Consider the following 24,098-nt stretch of genomic DNA (forward strand, 5'->3'; position numbering starts at 1 on the left):
TTCATATTTCTAGTTGTGGCCTTTTCTGCTTAGAGAAGTCCCTTTAACATTTCTTGTAAAGCTGGTTCCATGGTGCTGTCTCTTAGCTTTTGCTTGTCTGGTAAACTTTGGAGCTCTCCTTCAAATCTGAATGCTAGCATTGCTGGAACACATTCTACTGTTGCCTCATTTTGCCTAATTCACTGTTTTCATTTTTATATATTTGGAAGGTTGATTATGTATGCTGATCTTGGAGAAGTGCCCTTATATAAGAAACATCCCATGCGGCCCAGCAGCTCACTCACCTCTGCTCACTGGTGCTGTATGCTCTAGATGTGCCCTCTATGTGGGCTGCATGGATCCTTCTGTTATGGTGGGCTGACTACTGTGGGTGCAGTCGGCGTGGCTGGACCCTAGTCTGGTTGGTTGCCAGGCCCTGCCTGGTGTGGAGGCTGCTAGGCACTGGTGGGTAGGGCTGGATCCTGACATGGCTGGCTACATGGCCAGGGGAGTCCCAGTGCTGGTGCCAGCTCAGTGGTGGGCAAGGTTGGGTCATGAGGCTGCTGGCTACAAAGCCCAGGGGATCCCAGGGCTAGTGCTGGCCCACTGGTGGGTGGATCCAGGTCCCAGGGTGGCTGGCTGCTGGGCCAGGGTTCCTGGAGGCAGTTCAGCCTGCTGGTGGGTAGGGCTGTGGTTGCAGAGTCTGGGGTGTTCCAGACCTGGGGTCCTTCTGCTATTGGGCAGGACTGGGGCCCAAGACATCATGGGATGCTACCAGCCTGCTAGTGAGTGGACCAGGTCTTGACACAGCCTGCTTTGGGGCCTCAGTTGTCCCAGGGCTTGTGTATGCCTGCTTGTGTGTGGGGTCGTGGGCCCAGAAGCTCCCTGGGCTGGTTTCCACCCACTGGTGGTTGAGGTCAAGTCCCAGGGCTAATGCCGGCCTACTGGCAGATCCAGGTCCTGGGGTCTCTAGCTGTGGGGCCCCAGTGGCCCCAAAGTTAGTGTTGGCACACAGGTGGGATAAGCTAGAGCTAGTGCCAGCCCACTGATGGGTGCATTTGGGTCCTGGGGTCTCTGGCTGTGGGGACCCAGGAGTCCCAGGTGTTAGTGCCAGCCCTCTGGTGGGTGGGGCTGTGTCCTGACCTGGCTGGAGTTCAGGGGGTCCTTCAGCAGCCTGCCTGCTAATCGGTGGTGCTGTGTCCCTTCCCAGCTAGCTGCTTGGCCCGGAGCAATCCAAGTCTAGTGCAGACTGGCTGGTGGGTGGGGCCTGGTCCCGGCACTAATAAGCTAAAAGGAGGATTCTGAAATGGCGTTTACCACCACCAGTGTCCTCGTGGCTGGATGAGCTCCCACAAATGGCTGCTGCCAGCGTCTGTGTCCCCAGGGTGAGTCCTAACTGCCTCCTGCTTCTCCGGGATAAGCAAGTGGGTCTAATCCAGCCTCCTTTCAAATTACTGCTTCTGCCCTGGGTCCCGGAAAGTGTGAGATTTTGTGCACGCCCTTTAAGTGTGGAGTCTCTTTCCCACAGCCTTCTGGCTCTTCCGAAAGGAAGCCCCACTGGCCTTCAAAGCCAGATGTCCTGGGGGCTCATCTTCCCAGTGCAGAACCCCTGGGCCAGGAAGTCCATTGTGACGCTTGGACTCCTCACTCCTTGGGGAGAACCTCTGCAGTTGTGATTATCCTCCGGTTTGTGGGTCACCTATGGGGGTGGGGACTCTGGGCAGCTGGTGCTGATATCTCTGAGGGGACACGTTAGGCTGAGTCTAAGGGATGGGGGTGGGATCCTGAGAACTGGAATCCAGCAGCCACTGTCAGGAGCAAGAATCGTTGCTGAGGTGTTGCTGGCAGAAGCAAGAAGCAAGCAGGAAGGAGCAAGCCCTTTTGCTCCTCCAGCCTTCTCTTGTCCCTCAGCGCCCCCCGTTGGCAGAGCTTGCAAAATCAAAGTGTGGTTTGCAGGGTCCCTAACATTACAAGGCTGAGAATAAAAAGGTGGATTTGGAACTGACAGATAATGGCTTAATAACCTACTCAGGTCAGTATAATTATTCTGATTTTAACACTTGGGGAAACAGAGGCTTAAGGCCACAGTGCTGGGAGAGGCAGAAGTCAGAATTTAAGATCAACTTGTTTACTGCCAAACCCCATTTACTTTGGGTTTTTCTAACTGTCAGCTTCAGACATGGTTAATATGCTGAGAAGGCACAGGTGAACATTTTTACTCCACACACACCTACGGTAAACCAGACAGCAGGCAGCTCTTAGAAATAACAGGCAGTGCTTCACGTGGATATGGTTGTTCAACACCAAGGATAACTCTGAAAATGACTTTTTAAGAAAGTTAAATTTGGTCTTGTACTGAAAAGAAACTTTAGGTGAATGCATTTAAATAAGTTGTTGCTTCTACTTTGCAAACATTATTTAGACAGATTTTTATGGAATTGCAAATGTTCTAAAAAAACTGGCTTCATGCAGTCAAATCACTATTTGTTATGGTTTATAATTGCATTTTGAAATATAGACTGTACAGGAAGTACAGCTTAAGGATATTTTATTGACATAAGTAAACTTTATTGATACAAATGAATATGCTTATATTACCCAAGAATATGCTGTATTACTCATGAAAGCTAGCTTTAGCTGAAATGCTGAGTTCCCATAGTTTGCATAAACCATAAAAAGGATTGAAAAGGATTTTTAAATCATAAAAAGAATTTAAGTGAATCCTAAGTTAAATATATCAGAAATTTAATTCAACATAAATTCTAATTGCAGATGTCAAATGTGTGGAATCTATTAGTGTTGAATTTATTGATGCATTTTGAATGTCCTTATTGATGTTTTTCTTTTAAAAGCAATTAATGACTTTTTTTAGTTGGTTTTATATATGTTCTCATTTCATATTGGAAACTCTCCTCCGAGCATCCCTTTTCTCAGCAGCAAAGTGAAAGTATTGCACTGCATTAGTGGTTTTCTCTAGGGCTTCTTAGAAGTATATTATGGATTGCATAGCTGTTGATTAAGTATAGCCAATTCTTGATTATGTCAGCCACGGGTGAGGGGGTGGGTGAGGGTTGGAGAAGCTTGGACAAAGAGAATGCTTGGGATGGCTCTTGTCCCCAGTCCCCACTTCAATTAGGATAGCTCCAGTTTTGTTGGCTTCATATATTAGAGTTTATTTAGAGAAAAATCTAAAAAGCAGTGTGTGAAAACTGATCGACTGTATGATCTGCAAAGCCCTTTGCAGGTGCGACATCACGTTGACACTACATAAATCATCCTGGGCTGCAGCCTCCACACGTCCCCTCTTCAGAGTCCCCTTATTTACCTCTGAAATGACTCACCTTTGACTGTAGAAGTAAAACAAATTACATTCGATGAACACAAAAATTCTAGAGCCAGTGTGCATTTTGACTGATCCTTGGTCACTAAGAAACATCCCCTCTACATGGCATTCTTGCAGTAGTAAGGGTTATTATTTTTTAAATCTATTTTAATTCTAGATTAAGGTTTTGCGCCATCTGCTGGAAGTATTTATTTTTGCAATACTGCGGGAGAACTGTACATTTATTCTCAGAAGTATCTTTAAAAATATTTATTAATACTTTAAAAAATTGTAAAGTACATGTTTATTACAGGAAATGGATAAGTGTATAAAATAATAAAATGTAATACAAAAATCCGGAGATATCTACTGTCAATAGCTAGCGTTTTTTCTTTATACATACAAGAATATGTTATCATGAGGTTTGGTTTGCGTTTTGTGGGGTTTTTTGTTGAAGTATAGTTGGCTTACAATGTTGTGGTAGTTTCAGGTGTACAGCAAAGTGATTCAGTTATCCATGTGAGATATACATATATATATTCTTTTTCAGACTCTTTTCCATTATAGTTTATTGTAAGATATTGAATATAGTTCCCTGTGCTATACAGTAGTTCCTTGTTGTTTATCTATTTTATATACAGTGTGTATGTGTAGTGTGTATCTGTTAATCCCAAACTCCCAACTTATCCCTCCCCCCCAGTTTCCCCTTTGGTAACCATAAGTTTGTTTTCTATGTCAGTGAGTCTGTTTCTGTTTTTTAAATAAGAAAAACACAAGTTTGAGATCAATACTATGCTGATTTAGGTTACAGTAGTAGTAAAAAGAGAGGACACATTACAGATATGAGATTCTTTGGGAGGGTGTGCTCTCAGGCCCTGTTGTGTGTGAACCTTAAGGTTTGCTTTGCCAATTATGCAAGGCAGGGATCTTACCGTCCAACTTAACTGGGCAGGGTGGGATAGACATAGGGTTGAGGGAGTGGGTTAGACCCTAGGAAAAGTGCATTATATTGCTCAGATTCCCAGGAAACAGATCCCCAGATTACTATTTCCAGCAGTAAATGTGGCATTGCTCCTTTCTGTTACTGTCCGTGTATTGAACACCAGTGTGCTAGTTGCTGTGACACATGCTATAGAATGAAGAAGTCTTATAGATGCTGCTTTGAAGTGAGAGAAGTCTATCATAAGAGATAAGTATGTAGATAATTAACTACAACACAAGCTTGGAGACATAGAAGCAGGGGTGCTTAACCTCATTGGGCAGGGAGACTGGGAGGAAAGCATTAAGTGGGTCCTGGTGGTGGGAACATTCCTGTCATTTAGGGTCAGGTTAATGAAGGATGCAGTGACAATGAGGCTGGCAAAGTAGACATAGGTCATGTCATCAAAGGCTGAGGATCACAAAGCACCACCAAGTTGTTGGAGGAGGAAAGTGACATGTTGTAAGAGGATTTTAGGAGGACAACCGTGGTAGCGACATCTGGAGATATGAAGGACAGAAGGCAGAGAAACCAGGTTAGGATCCCAAGGTGACCTGCTAACTGTGGGGGTCTGAAACAGAGATAAAAATTCCTTATTCAGTGTACTTGGGAGACAGAGTACAGTCAGAAAACCACATCCCATGAATAATTACTGCTAAATAAAGTAAAATGTGGACCCAATTGTGAAAGCAATCTGAGAGCGAACGTATGTTTCTGTGGATCACTGACGATAGGCAGAGACTTCCAAAATGAAGTAGCAGACCCTGAGGGAAACTAGAAACACTTTCCTTGGAACTGAAAGCCTCAGACAGGCTTCCAGCACGTCCCTGGGGCCTGAGTGACAGAGAAAATGGGGCAGAGTTTGGTGGCACACAGACAAGCTACACTTGCTGTTGGAGTGGTAGGATGGGGGAGACAGGGTGGGTGGCAGTCAGCCCTGCAGGTACTAGTATTGATCAGTAAAAGAACCAGGGACATTCCAAGCTGAATTGCAAGTCAGGAGCACATGTGAAGCCAGAAAGAATGGCCTCCGTGCAAAGACCAGAGATCATCAGGAAGGATCAGAATGGAACCTCTGCAAAGGCACTAGGAAGAAAGCAAAACCAAATAACTGATAAAAAATACATAGCAGGACAAATACACCATAAAGCGGAAGAAAATATGAACAAAGTTCTCCATGGAATAAAAAAAATTAGGAAACATTTCCTCTTTGAAACAAGAAATCAAATCAGAGATAGGATTCAGAAGAGAGATGATAAAAGGAGAGAAGAAGAGAAAAAGTAAACTGAGCTGGCTGAGACAAACCTACTGAGATTTATGTCCCCAAATGCTTATATTAGAAAAATAAGGAGTCAAAATAAATGAGCTAAGCATACATCTTAAGACAATGGAAAAATAAAATTAAAATAGACCCAAAATAGAAGGACATGAGATAGAAAAGAAAGAGAGAAAGGAAGACAGACAGAAAGAAAGAAAGGGAAGAGAGAGCTTTTCTTTGACAAGATGAGAAACGTTGGAGAAGTAGTAAAACACTAGTACTAGGAATAAAAAGGGAGAGGTAACTACAGATGCTGCAGACATAAAAGAAAACTTGATGCTATTATGAAAAAAATTATGTCAATAAGTTTGAAAACTTTGGAGAAATGGTTAAAGTTAAGGTCCTAGAAATATATGACCTACTAAAACTGTCTCAAGAAGGGGGAAAAAAAAATCCCTCTAGATTCTCATTTGGAATCTACTTCTTTAACAGTAAAGTATGTATATCTTTTGTCTTATTAACAAATACAGTTCCATAATATCATTTTAATGGCTACATTGTATTATATAATTTTGTTTGATAATTAAGTCATTAAATTTTTACTCTCCCAACCTAGGAGCTCTATAACCTAGCAGTTATACAAGATGTGAATTTTTGCAATGAGCTTTGTCTTTTCTTAGAAGAAATTCCCCAAAGAGGAATTGCTGGGTCAAAGATGCCTGTTTTAAAGCTTTTGTTACACAACAAATGTCTATAATTTTTTTAAGGTGTGATGGGAAGGCATTCCTGGAAGAAAGAGTAACAGGAACGAATTTAGGTGCAGCAAATACGAAATGTGTTCTGAGAATGAAAGAGTTCACGAAGTGCCCTATGATGTTAGTAAATCAATTTAGTAGAGCAATATTAGCATAATATTAATTATGTTCTAGTAATAACAAATAAAATGCTAATAACAAATAATAGTAAATATATAATAATAGTAGTAAATATAATAGTAATATGGTAAAACAACTTAATATTTTTAAAAAGAAAATTGTTCACCTGTACAACATGTGCACTTATACTGATCTCCGTTCAGGTAAGAAATTGTGTAAAACCAGCTTAATGGTTTTCCAAAACGGAGCTGCTGGGGGTCCTGAAGTTGCATAACTCTGCTAATTCTCCTCTCCCTTGCCTTATTTCAACTGCCCACCAACCGCCCTATTTTTGTCATTGTGAATGACATTCATCAGAGTCTATCTAAATACACAGATGCTATTGCAGTGTACTTGGAGTTCAGCCTTACCGTAGCCAGGACAACCCCTCCCACCTCCCACTAGTCTCTTCTCCTCCTACATACAGCTTTTGCTTGGAGCAGCTCCATCCTCCTAGAATACACGCCCCACTCCCTCTCTACCTGAGTTTTCCCTGTCCATTTTTTAAGATTAACTCAATTGCCACCTCTCCTTGGGAGCCCTTCTTGATACATCTCTTCCCAGGGAAAACCAGCTGTTCCTCCACTGCCTCCACTGGCCCTGGCAGTGTCCTGAGCACGTGTGATGCACATCTTGTATTTATGTGCTTACCTATCTCCTTCTACTAGACTTGAGCTCTTTAAGGAGAAGAACCATGTCTTATTTGTCATTTTATTAGTGCCTACCAATAGAGGTATTTAATCAGTGCTTGCTAAGTGAATGATTTGAAGAGTAGTCGTAATAGATCCCAGTGAGCACCTCCAGTGATGGAGCCACTGGTCCAAGTTCAGATTACCAGCTTCATTCACTTCTGACCCTTCACCCCAGTTTGGGGTGCTGGCCCACTATGATGGCAAAATCCAAGTATAACCTGTAGTCAGCCCTCCATATCCAGAGTTCCTCTGTGTCTGAGGTTTTTCACAATCCACGGATTCAACCATCAGCAGATTTAACCATCCGTGGCTGGTGTAGTACTGTAGTATTTAATATTGAAAAAAAAATTCCATGTATAAGTGGACCTGTGCAGTTCAAACCCATGTTGTTCAAGGGTCAACCATACAGTGTATGTTACAAATTCATATACAGATAGCTACAAACTGACAAATTAAATTATATAACTCATGAGCATAAAGAATTTTACTCTCCAGGAATTAACAGGTAACTGAGGAATGTTTTAGTATGTGAATCCTTAATTTTTAAAAAGCAACCAATTTTAAATTACATCAACTTAAGGTCTAGAAAACCTGAGAACATCTGAAGAGGAAAAAAAATTTTTTTCTTAGTCAAAGTCACGTCAAAGTGCAATAAATTCAGGACTAGCAAATTTAGCAAGGTATTATTAACTTTAAAAAATACTCTTCCATCTTTTAAAATTATACTGTTATCTTTTTTAAAAATGATGTAAAGTTCCTCTGAAGATTTGCTACTTAAATCATTAGTTTGAAAAGCTATTAGATTTTATTTTTTTTTAGCCAGGTCTCTCCTTTATTTCTTTTAAATTGAGGTATAATTAACTTACAATGTTGCGTTAGGTTCAAGTGTACAGCAAAGTGATTCAGTGATGCATATGTGTATGTATATATATATATATATATATATATATATATATATATATAGTTTTTCAGATTCTTTTCCGTTACAGGTTATTATAAGATATTGAATATAGTTCCCTGTGCTATAAAAAAAAAGGCCATTAGATTTTACTTGAGACACTTGGAAATAACACAGGAAATTATTTTGCATAATTTATATTCTTTTTTTGGCTGTGCTGGGTGGCATGTGGGATCTTAGTTCCACAGCCAGGGATCGAACCTGTGTCCCCTGCATTGGGAGCACAGAGTCTTAACCGCTGGACCGCCAGGGAAATCCCCTATATTCTTTTCTAAATTGAAGAAATAAGAGGAATAATAACTTTCAAACTTGTGGCACATTTATTTCTTAGCACTTAAATTTTTTAAAAAGGTTTTCAGTTGGAACTTTCCTTGGTTGGTCACAATCCTTATCCTTTAGATTTTCCTCCAGTTTTAAGAGGATTACTGCCTTGTATTTGGCCCTTGATATGTTTGTTCTTTCTGTAGCATCTTGTGTGGTAAGATCCGTGAAAAGTACCTTCTCCTGTTAAGTGTGTAAGAATATTATTCAGCCATAAAAAGGAACAAAATTGGGTCATTTGTAGAGACGTGAATGGACCTAGAGACTGTCATACAGAGTAAAGTAAGTCAGAAAGAGAAAAAATATCATATATATCGCATATATGTGGAATCTAGGAAACTGGTACAGATGAACCAGTATGCAAGGCAGAAATAGAGACAGATGTAGAGAACAAATGTATGGACACCAAGCGGGGAAAGTGGGCGGTCGGGGTGTGGTGGTGGGATGAATTGGGAGATTGGGATTGACATATATACACAAATATGTAAAAAATGGATGACTAATAAGAACCTGCCATATAAAAAAATAAATTAATTTTTTTAAAAAAGAACAAGAATAAAGCTAAACGTTGGCCAAAGCATGTATTTTTGTAAGGTGTGATTGACTGTGGAAAAAGTCTGGTAGGATTTTTACCTGATTCGAGGTTTATCAATCCTTACTTGGCAAGATGGAATTGGCAGTTCTTAAATGGCAAGATGACACATTTTTGATGGGCAGAATTTATCGCGTAATCTCAAAAATATAGCCTTTGCCTAATGGTTTTAAAGTTCAGGTCAAACATACTTAATTCTGGTACCCCCTTAAGGTTTTGCATCACTGCCAGATGGATTGCAAGCTCTTAAAACTGAAGTTTTTGTTTCCTTTCCTTGTTTTTGCTGCAAAAGTAATTAGGAATGAAATGGCGGGTTTTACCCTATAATTCACAAATGAATGAGGTGGGTATTAACCTGCCTGGGAAGTGGTTTTAATGACTCACAGCACAATAGCTGAGTCCTGGTGGCAGAGGACAGTGATTAGAGGGCTGTAATTTAGAGATTAATATGTCTTAGTCGCAGCTTATAAACGTGCTTTAGTTTTCTCCTGGGACAACCCAGTTTTTTCCTAAATGGTTTTTAGTTTAAATATATAGATGCAATATCATATATATGCAATATCGTTTATATTTTTTATATGCAGTACTTACAGTGTAATCTCAAAAACATAGCAGTTACTTAACGGATGTAAAGTTCAGGTCAAATATATTGAATTCCGGCACCACCTTCAGGCTTTATATCAGGCCTGATGGGTTGAAAGCTCTTGTAACTGACGATTTTGTTTCCTTTTCTTGTTCTTTGCAAGAATACTACATATATGTACCTATAATGTGTCTGTGAGTGTATATATACTGGGCTATTTACACTGAAGTATAAAAATAGCCGGGCAGCAATTGGCTGTTAACATTAGTTGACTATCTGAAGTCGAGATACGACACCGAGCAGTACAGTCAAATTGTAAACTCTCGATTCATTGCTTATTGCAGATGCAAGATGGATGAGCAGACGAATGATCATTCCCTGATTTCATATGATTTTAGATAGACTCATGGTGGAAGAGAGAGCTAGCAATTACACTCACCTCCCACCCGCTCCGTTTTTCTACCTCTCCTCCTCTCAGCCACTATTACAAGAGTTAAGGAGCACCTTAGGGGCCTTCTGACTTTTCCTCCGGAGGGTTCTATAGTTTCTCAGCAAAACAAAGGAAACAAGGCTCTACAGTTTCTCTTTTTGTCCAGTATTCTTCCCTTCTTTGTCAACCGACTTAAAGGTATGTGTACTTTCTCTTTACAGCCCACCGCTTCAGCTTGGCAAGGCAACTCTCATTAAGAAGTAGGCACTAACGAAACTGTGAAAGTCATCATTGGAAAGACGCTCCTTTTCAAATGATGCACTTAAACTTGATTTCCTCTGAGGCTGGTAGAGAGAGAAGAGGCAAAAGCAGGTCACGGAATGTTGACTCTGAATGATAATTGCCATATTAATGTGTTGTAGTTAAGAGCAGAAGAGAGTTGGGGTTCTTTTTGTTGCAGGCATGAAACTGAAAACTAAGAAATGAGCATAAAAAGACGTTAGGGATCTAGAAAAAAGGACCTCCACACTTGAAATATGGGATGAGTGGTTTTGAAGTATATTTATCAGGACAATGCTGAATGTATATTTATCAGCATAAGGCTGAAATGGCCCAGGCTGCTGTCTCGTAAAAGAATTTTCTTCCTTCTCTGCTTTCCATCGATGGGGCAGAGTAAGCAGACAGGTTTCTGTTTTTTATAATCCTTAAAGTTGCAAGGAAGAATTTAAATGCATAATTCAAGAGATCCAGATTATAAGTGAGGTGTGAGTAGAGAGGCCCTCGGGGATGCTGATCTGTAACTGACCCAGAAGAGCCCTGCAGGGGTTTTGGTTTCAGAGCTACCCCAGACTGTAGCCTTCCTGGTGTTAGCCAAAAAAAAAAAAATCAACGATATGGTTGATATGGTTGCATAGCTTATCAGATTCTCTGCTGAGTGCATTTCAAATTATTTTAAATCTATGATAGTGTTTTCACATTATTTTACATTGAGCCACAGAAGGGTGTGTGTGTGTGTGTGTGTGTGTGTGTGTGTGTGTGTGTGTGTGTGTGTGTGTTTTGGCAAATCCAGCAATAAAAGTATTCCTAGGAATCTTTACACACTGCAAATAAAGTTGTTTCTAAAGCATTAACATTGTTTATCCAAAAACACTCTCAAAGGCTTGGGTCAATTACTTTTAATTCTTACAGACAAATGGCAGTGGAGATTTTGTTGGAGGTTACGAGTTTTGTGGCTTTGAAAACAGTTGAATCATCTGGGAGGGAGCAGCAAGGGAATGATTTAATTGATCACCAGCACAGCAGTTGTTTCTCTTCCAAATATGTCCCTGGTGGGATTTGGCTCACCTGCCAATTATCTCAGTGATCTGTCATTTTTACCAAGGATGGGAACTGAGGCTAGAGACAGAATGAGATTGAAATAGCTTGACTCTCTCCTGAAAGGGCTTTGAATGAAAATATGCGTGTGTGTTTTACTTCTAAATATTTTCTGAGGGGTGTCTGACAGGTAATGTCTCTGAATAAACCCCTTTATCTGCTACTGAGTAAACGTGGAGACCAACTTCTGAGCAAGCGTTTAAACTGAATGCTTTTCCTCTTTTGATAATTTGCTAGTGTCCTTAGGGATCAAAGTAGAAAAAATACTCCACCTTGTGCAAGACACCATCTGCTTACATAAATTCAACCTTACGGTGCTGGAGGCCTCCTGAAGATAAGGGTAAGTGCTTACGGTGTGAGTCATTTTACTGCATTTCCCTGGATGACCTGTGCCTCAGAGTGAGCAGGAAGGTGGGGCTCTGGACCCAGTGCTGTTTCTAGGGTGACCTAGTTCCTGAGGCCTCATAGAGTGTGGAACTTGCCCGGGTTCCAGATCTGAGGTTTAAAGGTAAACATAATTCAACCATGCTGGCTCCTATATGTGTGTAAGTCAGTCAACTACTTCATCCGATTCCTAACCTGAGAAACTGGAGAAAGGCCTGGCTGTATAGGGCCTTTCCCAGGCAGCATTTTCTGAAGGCATTTTCCAGGGTGACTTTGTCTACGTGTGACTCTCTTCTTTCCGGCTGACTTCCAAATCCAATCCTGAGGTCAGATGTGGCTCATGTGTCTGAGATGGGAAGCTTCTTCCCAGCACACTTTGGAGGTGTGTGCTATGACAGAAGAACTGGACGAGGCAAACTGGAGAGGATCATCTAAATGCATCTTCCCCTGTTCCTAGTCCAGGCTTCATTTTGAACAAGCTCTGTGGGGTCACTTAGCAACAGCCTATGTAGAGATGGAGGTCATCATTAAAATCAGTCTTGAAGCAGTGTAACATCCCCAAGACAGTTTAGTTTGGGAGGTCAGACGAGTCTGGATTTTAAACCCCTGTGGCCTAAATGGTCTTTCTGGGCCTCAGTTTTCTCATCTGTAAAATATTCAATAGAAATAACAGTACCTAGTTCAGAGCGTTGCAGTGGAATTAAATGAAATAATATATGTAGAACGGTTAGCAAAGTGCTTGGCACATAGTAGGTGGCTAATAATTAGCATTATTAGCATAATATTTATGAAATATGAATTGAGTACTAACAAAGTAGTAGTTCTAGGGGGAGATAAAGGTATAAGACTGCTTCCAGAGCTAAATTTCTAATGGAGGAACTTGCACGTGAGAGTTGAACTAACCACAGAAGGAAGATGAGTGTCGCAGCCAAAATGCACTCCAGTGCTACTCAAAGTTCCTGTTCGTGGTGAATCAAGGTTGGGCCAGATCGGAAATCAGTGAACTGCCTCCTCCAGATAGATAGTCTTGCTCTGGAGAAAAACATCAGCTAAACTATCCAATGTACCCAGTGAAGTGTCTGACATCCATTCTGGCCCAAGCCTAGTGCTAAACTGTTGCCCCATCCTTGGGCCATACTTTAAGGATGGCTGCTCTTGGAGTCTGTGTTATGTCTGCCACCTGGGGGCGCTGCTTCTCTTTGGGCTAGACTAGATTGTGGATTTTTACAGGCAATCTGACATATGTTAGGACAAAACAGAGGGCTGGTTAATTTGATGTCATACACTTTGTGTTTCATTAAATGCAATTCCCCAGGATATACCATACTGCTTCCAGCCCTATCCTTGAAAATGAGCATCTTCTACAGCCAGGAGCTGTTGTTTCTCCTCACCACGATCAATGAGGTGGCAGCAGTGGGTTCTCCCTGCCTCTTTGCAAGGGTTCTTAATCTTATTTTTGTGTGTCGTGGACTCCTTTGGTCAGCTGTTATATCTATGGACCATTTCTCAGGATGATTTTTTTTTTCAGAATGACGGTTTTAATCATATAAAATAAAATCTGTAAGGTTACAAGGGAAACCAATTATATTGAAATACACTTACCAAAATGTTAAAAAGAATTTATGATGGTGATATATGTTTTATTATCAACATATCAAATAAGATCTAGCGGCAGGTCTAAGATCTACCATCATTTTGAAGATGAGTGTCAATAACGTTTTGACATATCTACAACAGCTGTAATGGGTTAAAAAAACATCAATCAAGGGGCTTCCTTGGTGGCGCAGTGGTTGAGAGTCCGCCTGCCAATGCAGGGGACACGGGTTCGTGCCCCGGGCCGAGAAGATCCCACGTGCCGCGGAGCGGCTGGGCCGTGAGCCATGGCCGCTGAGCCTGCGCGTCCGGAGCCTGTGCTCTGCAACAGGAGAGGCCACAACAGTGAGAGGCCCGCGTACCGCAAAAAAAAAAAAAAAAAAAATCGGTCAAAAGTGCTACTCAGACTATTGTGGTTTGCTGTTTGCCTTATAATAAAAGGCAAAGCCAGAATTTCAGTTAGAGTTTAGTGAAAATAAATACGTGTTCTCTATTCATCCAAGTTCAAGAGCCCCCTGCTTTCCTTCTCTGGTTAAGAACCCCTGCCTGGGAAATGCCAAGCAGGGAAAAAAGGGCGTTCTGAACCATTTTATTACTTTTCCTGGGACAGATATTTTGGGTTCCTAGTAAAATCCAATTACAATTTCAGGCCCTGGTGAAATTCTATTATAATTTCCATTTGCTTTATTCAGAATATGAATAAATACGAGTAAGTTTCCCCCCAAATCTATATTTGGAGACCTACATTTCATGAAGGACTTAACCAAAGGCATCTTGGGTGGAGGATTTGCATAAAATATTCATTTCTCCTAATGCAGTTAAATGGTTGCTCTTTCAGAAGATTTTCTTGCTTGCAAAGATGATCATAAAGTCATATCTATTCCCATGTGGAAGAAAATTTGTTACATGAAGAAGCTAGAAGGTTTAGGGCCCCGTTGGGGGCAATTTTCTTGAGGAAGCTTCAAACAGAGCCCAAGAGTGAAAGGAATCTTCAAGAATCAGATGATGGGGAGGCTTCTTGGAGCAGAGAGATAAACCAGAGTTCAAAGGGGAAGGAATGAGTTAGGTAAGAGATGGGAGGGATGGTAACAGGAGTGGGGCGGTCAGTAGCTTTGGCCCAAGGTAAGGAATGCAGGGAGGTGAGCCTAGACACGTTGCTGGAGTCGGTTTTGATGGACCTTCACTGATACACCAGGGATGTGGGATGTTACTGACAGAGGGGAGTCACGGAAGTCCTTGCATAGGAATAAGATAAAGACATTTCTGGTTTAGGAATATCAACATGACCACAATGTTTTGGACAAATTTGGGGTAGGAAGAAATTATGGGCAATAGTTTTAGGATCAGATGGCAAAACTGGATGAAGAAAATTATACCTATCCTAATATCTCCCATAATTGCCTAAGGATAGGAGTCACCTGGAGAACTTATTAATTATACAGATCACCACGATTTTCCTCTGCAAATGATAACCCCAGTAGGGCTGGCATTTGACAGGGAATTTATCATTTTTAAAATAGCTCCATGTGATTTCATCTCCAGACAACTTGGAAAATGCTCCCTGGGAATGTGTGGCTGATCAGATGTGAAATTGCATGTGACAGTGTCAAAGCAAAAACCGCGCCAGATCAAGTGAAACAGGCAAAGTAGATTTTATTCAAGGCTATCATAGGGAAGGAAAGCCAGAACTCAGTCTGAGCTCAACTCCACTGAAATAAAAGGTGGGAATAAAATACTAGAGGACTTCAGGGGAGAGATTGATCCCTGGGATGTGTTGGGCACATTGAGTAATTCCTGAGCTTGCAAATGTTTTTCTCTGTGATTAGGTCACCTGTGTTTGCTAATTGGCACTCACCATTCCACCAATTAGCGAGTTAGGTTTCTACCTTCCCACAGAGACTGGCAAATAGGAGCCCAGCCTTTCTGGCTGATTACATTTCAAAGGGATGGTTCCTAGCCCTTGAGAAAGACCTTCTGGGGTTATAAAACTGGCTGAGGCTGGGAGAAGATTTACATCTCAATGGAGCAGAGAAAGAATTTACGATGACATGTTTTCTGAAGTAAAGGATCTAAGAAAAGGGAGGTCAAGGCAAAGAGTCAGGAGAAGGCTGAAGTTTAGTCAAACTGAGGGGAACGATAAGCCCATCTTGGTCAAGGGTAAGGTACTACTGCTACTATTACTACTATGACTACTACTGCTGCTATCTTTAGGGTGGCTTCTCCCTGATACAGAATGGAAAGGAAGAATCAATGCTAGGAATGGTAGGAAAGAAAAATCAACACGTCTTCCTAACCTAATGTTGGGAACTGGAGTGGAGGATACAGAAGAGTGAACAATCCGTGTCTAGCGGCCCTAGACATAGGGAGAATGGAGAATTGGAATTCTCAGTTGGAATTGGAATTGGTGGAATTGGAATTTCCAGTTGGCAGGCAGAGTGGCGGTGCCAGATGAACTGGTCAAGCGTAACGCTCAGGTCCTTTGGTAGAAACAGCGCCCTGCACTCAGCACAGGTAGTTGACAAGAGACGGGAGAGGCAGCAGGGCTGCGGAAGCCTCCTCTGGCTCGTGGTCCTTTCTGACAGAACACTGCAGAGCAGGCTGGACTGTGCATTTGTCAACCTGTGTTAGCTTCACCTGACACACACACACACACACGTACGCATCTTGTATGTGTGTGTGTGTGTGTGTGTGTGTATACACATATAGAAGTATTTAAAAGTAAATTACAGAAGGGTAAGCTGTGACGAAGCGAGAGAGAGGCATGGACATATATACACTACCAAATGTAAGGTAGATAGCTAGTGGGAAGCAGCCGCATAGCACAGGGAGATCAGCTCGGTGCTTTGTGACCACCTAGAGGGGTGGGATAGGGAGGGTGGGAGGGAGGGAGACGCAAGAGGGAGGAGATATGGGAACATATGTGTATGTGTGACTGATTCACTTTGTTATAAGGCAGAAACTGACACACCATTGTAAAGCAATTATACGCTAATAAAGATGTAAAAAAAAACTAAATTACAGGCATTTAAGCAGCTGAGTTTTATGGAAAACTGATGACTTCCATTTAGCACACGTTGTGTTCGAAATTTGTCAGAAAACTTGGTTGAGGAGGTTGGAGCTTTTAGAGGCATCCTGGGCAATGATTTCTGAAAAGGTTATAATGAAACCATGGGAGCGGAGAAGATTTTCACAAAGTTACTGGGGATGTACTACGACATTAACGTATCTTCTTCTCTTTCAAGGGAATAAGTGTAAAGGAGGAAGAACGGAGATCTAAGAATTCCTAGTCCTCTTGGGCAGGAGTGGCTGGTCCCAGGGTTGCCTGCTCCAGTGAGGTCTCTGATGCTAAGAACTGTAAAAGGTACGGTTGATTTGCTCATGGAAGTTGATTTGCTCATGGAACACCAGGCTGAGAAGAGCATCAGTACAGTGTTCTGGGGGAGTCAGATGCAGGATTTAAGAGTGAGTGGTAAAAAAAAAAGAAGCCAGGGGAGCAAATGGCTTTTCTAGTAAGTCTGGTTTTTAAAGAAAGTAAGATGTAGGGAGAGAGCAGGAAAGTCACAGGATTAAGTTACTTGGGATATGTGATATTAATGTGTTTTACTTTTTTCCAGTTACTTTTTTTAGTGATCAGAAATGAGTGAACAATCAGAAAAAAACAATTCCACGCAAGAGAGACATGCAGGTCAAAGTTCTTCTGAGAAAAACTGTCAAATCGGACAGAAGCAACTGGTATGGCTCGTGAATACTATGATTCCGTGGTATTTGGGGAGTTCGCAACTTGGGGATCTCTGAGATGCCCCAGATTTGGGTGGGAAGGTAGGCCCCATCAGGAATCCACAGGAAGGATCTCTGCTCCTTAGTGCTTCTCCTCGTCTTCACCCCGCTTTCATGAAGCTGGTCTCATCTTACCTGTCTCCTCTGTGCCTCTCAGTCCCCAGCATCCTGTGCAATAAAATCCTACCCTTGGAGTAGGAAATTTGTAGAGAATATGGTCAAATATTTTTATTTAACAAATCCTTGGGGTTTTTTTTCCCATGATATGCTAGTACCTGTTCTAAAGCTTGGTATATGTTAATTCACCTAACCCTTATCACAAGATACCGTTGTTAACCCATTTTGCAAAAGAAGAAACCACGGCTTAGAAGAAGGAGGAACTTGCTCAAAGCACTCCAGTAACAAGTGGCAGAGCCAAGATCTGAACAGAGGCATCTAAACTCTTGCTTTGCTACTGAGAATAATAGTAGATCGTGCTAAGTTGTGTTTATTGAGCAGCTATACCTAAATACAGAATCATTTCATAAGGTTGTTTGTAAAACAAACCCATACACACAAACCAAAATGAAATTTTAAAGAAACATACCTATATTATTTTAGACTGACTAGACTATTATTAAGCTAAAGAAACTGCAGAAAAGCCCGAGATTCTGTTACTAATTTGTTACCTTGAAATTCATACATTGAAAGTTTCCCTTTGGTTTCAAAATGTAGTATTTCATATATGTGTTAGCCTAAGTGTTTGGGGGCCACTCAGATTATTTTCTTCTAAAATCCTTCAGAGGAGCATTCCCTTCACTCCTGACATATGTGCTGTATGTTCAAAATTAATTATCAGGACTGATTGAAGTATCTTTATTGCTTGTCTTTCCAATTAGGCCCCATTTAATTTTGAATTATAAATATCCCCAAACAGAGACTTGTGAAAATGTCCACTAACATGCTATTTTGTCATTCAAGCCAGATTTTCTTCTTGCAGTCTGGCTTTGACTGAGAGGGGATCCTTCAGGTGGCTGCATTCTGCATCAGAGCCCTGATGGGGTCCACACTCCCAGGGCAGTGAGTGCTGAGATGCCCTAGAGCACTGAAGGGGAGGGTTGTGTGTACTGTGTGTTCTCACTGTGTTTTGAGATACTTTACCTGGGCGGAAGGGCTTTTACTCCCTTGTCATTATCCACCGTAAAATGGTAATTCTGACTTTCATCCCCAGCAGATTTGAGAAGCCAAGGGGTGTTTTGCAGGTATAAAGGGAATTCTTCTGTTCCCCCTTGATTGTTTTTTATTTTTTTTATTATACATAGTTTTACACTATGTATTTGTTTATTCAGAAAGAATGACCTAATTTGAAAAGTTTTACGTCATCTTTTGAAACTTAATCTGATTAAATTGTTTATTACTCTAGCTAAAACAACTAAGCTTTCATGCCATTATGGTAAAAGTTACAGAAACTTCATTTTGATTCTGTGTAAAGCAGATAAAATTACCTGGTTCTTACTACTAATATATTTTATTTGTTTATTTGTTTCATAGCAACAGATAGAGCGACAGTTAAAATGCTTGGCATTTCAAAATCCCGGACCACAGGTAGCAGACTTTAATCCTGAAACAAGGCAGCAGAAAAAGAAAGCACGAATGTCAAAGATGAATGAGTATTTTTCTGTAAAGTACAAGTAAGATCATGATTTATTATATTTAATCCGTGGGATTACAAAATGCATGAATTCTCCTTGACAAAGCAATTAAATGTTGCCACTTTTTTATTACTTAAAAATGTATTTTCTAAAGTACAGTATCACCCCTTATGTCTGGAAGTTAGCAATTTCAAGAAATAGACTATAATCTCCAATTAGGCATCAGTTTTTGTGTGTGTGTGTTTTTTTTTTTTTTTTTTTTTTTGCGGTACGCGGGCCTCTCACTGCAGTGAGCTCTCCCGTCGCGTAGCACAGGCTCCGGACGCGCAGACTCCGGAAGCGCAAGCTCAGTGTCCATGGCTCACGGGCCCAGCCGCTCCGTGGCATGTGGGATCTTCCCGAACCGGGGCATGAACCTGTGTCCCCTGCATCGGCAGGTGGACTCTCAACCACTGCGCCACCAGGGAAGCCCAGCCATAGGCGTCAGTTTTTTAAAAACAGGCTTCAGAAGTCCTTGCACTAGAGTAATGGCTGTAGTAGGAGAGATGATTAAAAGTAAGAAAGATGTGCATTAGAAGGAGAAATAATATAACCATGGGAATGAATTCCAGTATCAGATGGGCACAGAAGTATCATAAATTCAATTATTGCTAGCACACCAGAGGCATAAATTAAGCAGACCATCAAGGAAAAGGTTGATATATTTGACTACATTAAAATTAAGACTTTATGCCCTTTAAAAGACATTCTAAAAATAATGAGAGACAAATCACAAGGTGGGAGAAGTTATTTATGATCTAAAAGATCAGTATCTAAAATATATATGAATCAATAAGAAAAAGATAAACATCCTAAGAGAAAAACGAACCCAACAATGAACAGACATTTCATAGAAGAAAAGGCTAGTGAACACTCAGGATGCTAAACCTTAGTCATTGGTACAGTATGGGGAAGTGCCTCCCCGACCAGATGGGCAAAGAGTTCAGTCTTATGATATCACTGTTCATGAAGCTATGGGACATGAATTAGGTGTAAAATAGTACAGCCTCTTTTTTTTTTTCTTTTTTTTTCCGGTACGTGGGCCTCTCACTGTTGTGGCCTCTCCCATTGTGGAGCACAGGCTCCAGAGGCGCAGGCTCAGTGGCCATGGCTCATGGGCCCAGCCGCTCCGTGGCATGTGGGATCTTCCCGGACCAGGGCACGAACCCATGTCCCCTGAATCGGCAGGCGGACCCTCAACCACTGCGCCACCAGGGAAGCCCTGTTTTAAAACAGCTTGGCATTACCTATGTACCTTATGACCTAACATATTCACTCCTGGGTGTATATCCTGCAAAAACTCATACATGTACAATAGGAGACATGTTCAAAAAATTCATAGCATCCCTGCAATAGCAAAGAAAATAAAGTAGTAATAATCCAAATGCCCACCCATAATGGAAAAGTTAAGTAGCTGGTATATTTGTACTGTGGAATACATATAGTTGTGAAAATATCTGAAAACAGCTACATGTGCCACCATGGATGAATCTCAAATCATGATGTCGAATTAAAAAAGCAAATTACAGAGGGGAAAATGCGGTGCGCTTGGAGATACATACACATATGGCATAATGAAAAGTAAAACAAGGAGATGACTTTTATGATATCAAGGTGTGGTTCCTTTTGGCTGAGTGGAGGGATACAACGGATGGAGCGTGAAGAGGTTGTCAAAGGCGTGAAACCTCTTTATTAAGCTGGGATATGTGGAAGTGTGTTTTATTCTTTATCTCTGCGTGTATGTTTTGTACACTTTGTGTACCTATGATAGCTCAGAACTATATAGAGTATAGCATCAGATGGGCAGGAAACTGTAAGATTTGTGTCTTGATGTCTGAGTAAAGACAGGGAGTATTTGGGTGAAGGCACAGGGAGAAGGACAGAGTCTGACCTAGGTTCTCTGTTGGCTGCATGACTCCCCATTCCCATAATAGATTTCACACCTCCTTGTCTGTTGACACCTGCATTTCCTGGTGGGTGAAGGAGCTCTCATGCTTCAGATGAAGTGCTTCAAATGTCAATCCTCATCGGAAAGGCTGTCCTGCTACAGTAAGATAATCAGGCAAGTCTGCATAATGATCCTTAACCTTCCCCGCTTTACTGGGAGAGGGAAGAGGATGGAATAGCATTACCTAACAGGAAGGGAAGGAGGTGTTATGCCTGCTTGGGGGCCAAGGGTGCAGAAGGTCATAACTTCACAGCCTTTTCTGACTTCAACTGGTCCTAATGGATACAGGCTCTACACAGGTACTTTTGTCATTCTCAGGGTTTCAAGCAGCTCAGTACTAAAGGATTTATTTCGAGATGGTTTGATTTTGAGAAGGTGGCAGAATCCTTTCGCTTCCTGGACTTGTAGAGGCCGACAGGGACAGTGTCGGGGCACAAAGCACGGTGTACTCACTGGTACAGAACTTCCTGCTGTCACTCAGAGTTTATGACACCTTCTGCCCCCCACACTGGGTAAAAAAAACAGAATCAGAAAGGGACAGAAGCAGTGGTATGAGAAGACTGTTAGCAGAGGAATTTTCAGTTTGCTTGTTTTTGTTTTTAATGATGTTGGTATAGTAACGGACAATTCCAATGCTTCTCTTGAGTCATTCAAAATGTGACTGTATTCACTGTAGTGCTTCTTCTTTTCTCTCTTTTTTTTTAATTGAAGTATAGTTGATTTACAATGTTGTGTTAGTTTCAGCTGTATATAGTGCTTTTTCTTAAGAAAGGAAAAATGGATGTAATTTATTGGGGGAAATTCCATCAAGGATGGTTATATTTTTAAGTAAAAACTTGTAGAAGGAAATTTTAATAGCCTTTAATCAGCTATTCCTCAAAATTTGCTTAGGTGGGATATTACATTCCCCAGCATGCTGGAAAAAACGAAGCCTTACTCTAGGTGACAGCCCTGACTGCCTTGGTGATTGGTGCATATTGACTGAATTTCCCAGGACATGTTGCCTTATAGCATTCTGAAGTGTTGCTGGACCATCTTTAGGGTGCTGCTTCCTCAGAGTAAAGGGAGCCTACCTGGGAAGATTGCTACACAAGAATCTATTCTCAATGCTGAGGAAAACTGCACTGTCCTGTTAGTGTCATTCTTTTCCTTTGCAGAGTTATGAAGAAGTATGACAAAAGCGGCAGGCTCATCTGCAACGATGCTGACCTGTGCGATTGCCTGGAGAAGAACTGCCTGGGCTGCTTCTACCCCTGCCCCAAGTGTAACTCCAACAAGTGTGGCCCTGAATGCCGCTGCAACCGCCGCTGGGTGTACGATGCCATCGTCACTGAGTCTGGGGAGGTCATCAGCGCGCTGCCCTTCAACGTTCCCGACTAGGAGCTGCCCTCGTGGTCTGATCGGTTTCTTCTTTACCTTTAAGGCAACCTCTTTCTCTTGGGTGAATTTTAGGGCTGGGGGAAAATGTTTTAAAAAATGTACTTAAGACTCATGTTCTGCGAAGCCATAGAACAGTATGGAATGGGCCATCCTTCTCTAACCTTCCTGCTGTGACCTCCTCTCAAATTCCTCTCCTTGTAACCCAAGAGAGTGCCCATAGATGGATATCAGCACCGACACCTCCATCACTACTTTGCTCTCAGATTAAAAATTCCTTTCCTCTTTGCTGGTATCTTAGGAAATGGAGTCTGAAGATCTTCAGAATTCTGTAGCTGGGAGCTTGTCTTGACATAGAACATAGAATCATACATTTATAATAGCTAGTTACCCTTAGAATCTTACACATCACTAGTTCTAAATCAGAATTGTTATTTGGCTTGAAAAAAACAAAACCTTGTGACTTAGCATACCAAGTCTCATTTTTTTATTGCATACCCACAGTCTCATTTTTTTATTATTGATATTTTAATAATATTAAAAGGCAATGTAATACTTGGCAATATTTTTATTAAAAACTTGTATTTTATTTATGAAATGGAAACATTAGGACTTGAATATCCTAAAAGCCAGTGGTTTACATTGTTTTTTATTTCAGGATCAGTATTTCAGAATATTTTTTCAAAAGGAGGAAACTTAAGTTATTATATGAAAGCACATTGTTGTGTGTTGGCTAATTGAGAGCCTTGATACCTAGTTGACTAGATACATGATGTGGTCTTTTTCAATTCTGATACATTGTAGGAGGTTTATAGAAACTTCCACTCAGCCTTCTTTGAATTTGTCTTTATGAGTCCTGTTTACCCTAACTCAGTGGTTCTCATCCTTCAGTGTACATCAGAATCACCTGGAAGACTGGTTGTATGGTAGATTTTTCTGCCCCACCCACAGAGTTTCTGATTAGGTCTGGGGCAGGGGTCAAGAATTTTATTTCCCAGGTGATATTGATGCCACTGGTGTGGGGGCTTGAAATGTTAGTTTTCAGAGTTTATTTTTCCTGCCCAATCAGTTTCAAAAGCACTTATTACTGCACAATCCGCATGCCGGGAAAGGTTCCTGATAATTCTAGACTTGTTACTTGACCGTATGTTTTGGGACTAAAGTAGCAAAAATCCTGCAAGGCATGCTGTGATGGCACTATTCCTGTATGTGCAGCAGGAGAACTGACTCTGTTTTTCACAGAATTTACTGAGTTTTCCAGACTTAACTTTGTACTGCATGTTTCCAATTCACTACCTTTAACCATCACAGCCCTGGGAGGAAGAAATCAAATACTCAAGTCAGATCCTTTGAAGTGCTCATGAGGAGTGCGCAGCCCTGAGACCCGTCCAAAGGAGTAGGGGCCTTTTTTGGTTTATATTATGTTTTGTTTTGAGAATAATTGTTGTTTTGTAAATGACTGACCAAGTGAATTGTTTCTTCACTTATTTATTTTAGAATCATATAATTTTAAAGTTGAAAAGGAATCTTCCAGGTTGTCTAACTAGTGACTTGTCAACAAATAATAACCAAGAGGCTGTTCTGTGCCAGGCTTGGGGATGGAGCTGTGAGTAAAACTCAGCTGGTCCTGGTCTTCATGGGGTTTATAGAACTAAAAACAGTCTTGTTGTTGTTGTTTTGTTTGTTTTTCTACAACTGAGGAAATTTGGACCCGGTGAGATTAAAATGACTCGGTTAAGGACAAGCAGAAGCCCTGGCAACCTTGGTGTTTTGAACCCTAAGACTAGGTCAGTGTTCTTTCCATGACACCAAGTATGTCCCTAATTGGCCTGATTGTAAGGCTCATCCAGGTGCTTTTAATAATATGCATTCCTGAACCGCATCCCAAACTTCAGGAGTCAGAACCTCTAGGGATGAGGCCTGGTGACCCATACTTTAAAACAAGCA

At 41.3% G+C, this 24,098-nt stretch overlaps 1 protein-coding gene across 1 annotated transcript; it reads left to right on the plus strand.

The window, feature by feature from the left end:
- Positions 1-17,012: 17,012 nt before the first annotated feature.
- ARL14EPL (ARF like GTPase 14 effector protein like) lies at positions 17,013-23,885 on the plus strand. Its single transcript, XM_082650896.1, has 3 exons — positions 17,013-17,111; positions 18,687-18,826; positions 21,932-23,885. The coding sequence occupies exons 1-3, from the start codon at positions 17,016-17,018 to the stop codon at positions 22,152-22,154; spliced, it is 459 nt and encodes a 152-aa protein (XP_082507022.1). The 5' UTR covers positions 17,013-17,015; the 3' UTR covers positions 22,155-23,885.
- The last annotated feature ends 213 nt before the right edge of the window (positions 23,886-24,098 follow it).

This window comes from Grampus griseus (genome assembly GCF_964374135.1).
Source record: "Grampus griseus genome assembly, chromosome: 3".
NCBI lineage: Eukaryota > Metazoa > Chordata > Mammalia > Artiodactyla > Delphinidae > Grampus > Grampus griseus.

Bases quoted from the DNA above. Each gene is read 5' to 3' on its own strand.
- ARL14EPL (XM_082650896.1), top strand. From the start codon at position 17,016: ATGAGTGAACAATCAGAAAAAAACAATTCCACGCAAGAGAGACATGCA. The intron at 17,112-18,686 runs GTATGGCTCGTG...TTTGTTTCATAG, and splicing joins AAATCGGACAGAAGCAACTG to CAACAGATAGAGCGACAGTT. The intron at 18,827-21,931 runs GTAAGATCATGA...TTTCCTTTGCAG, and splicing joins TATTTTTCTGTAAAGTACAA to AGTTATGAAGAAGTATGACA.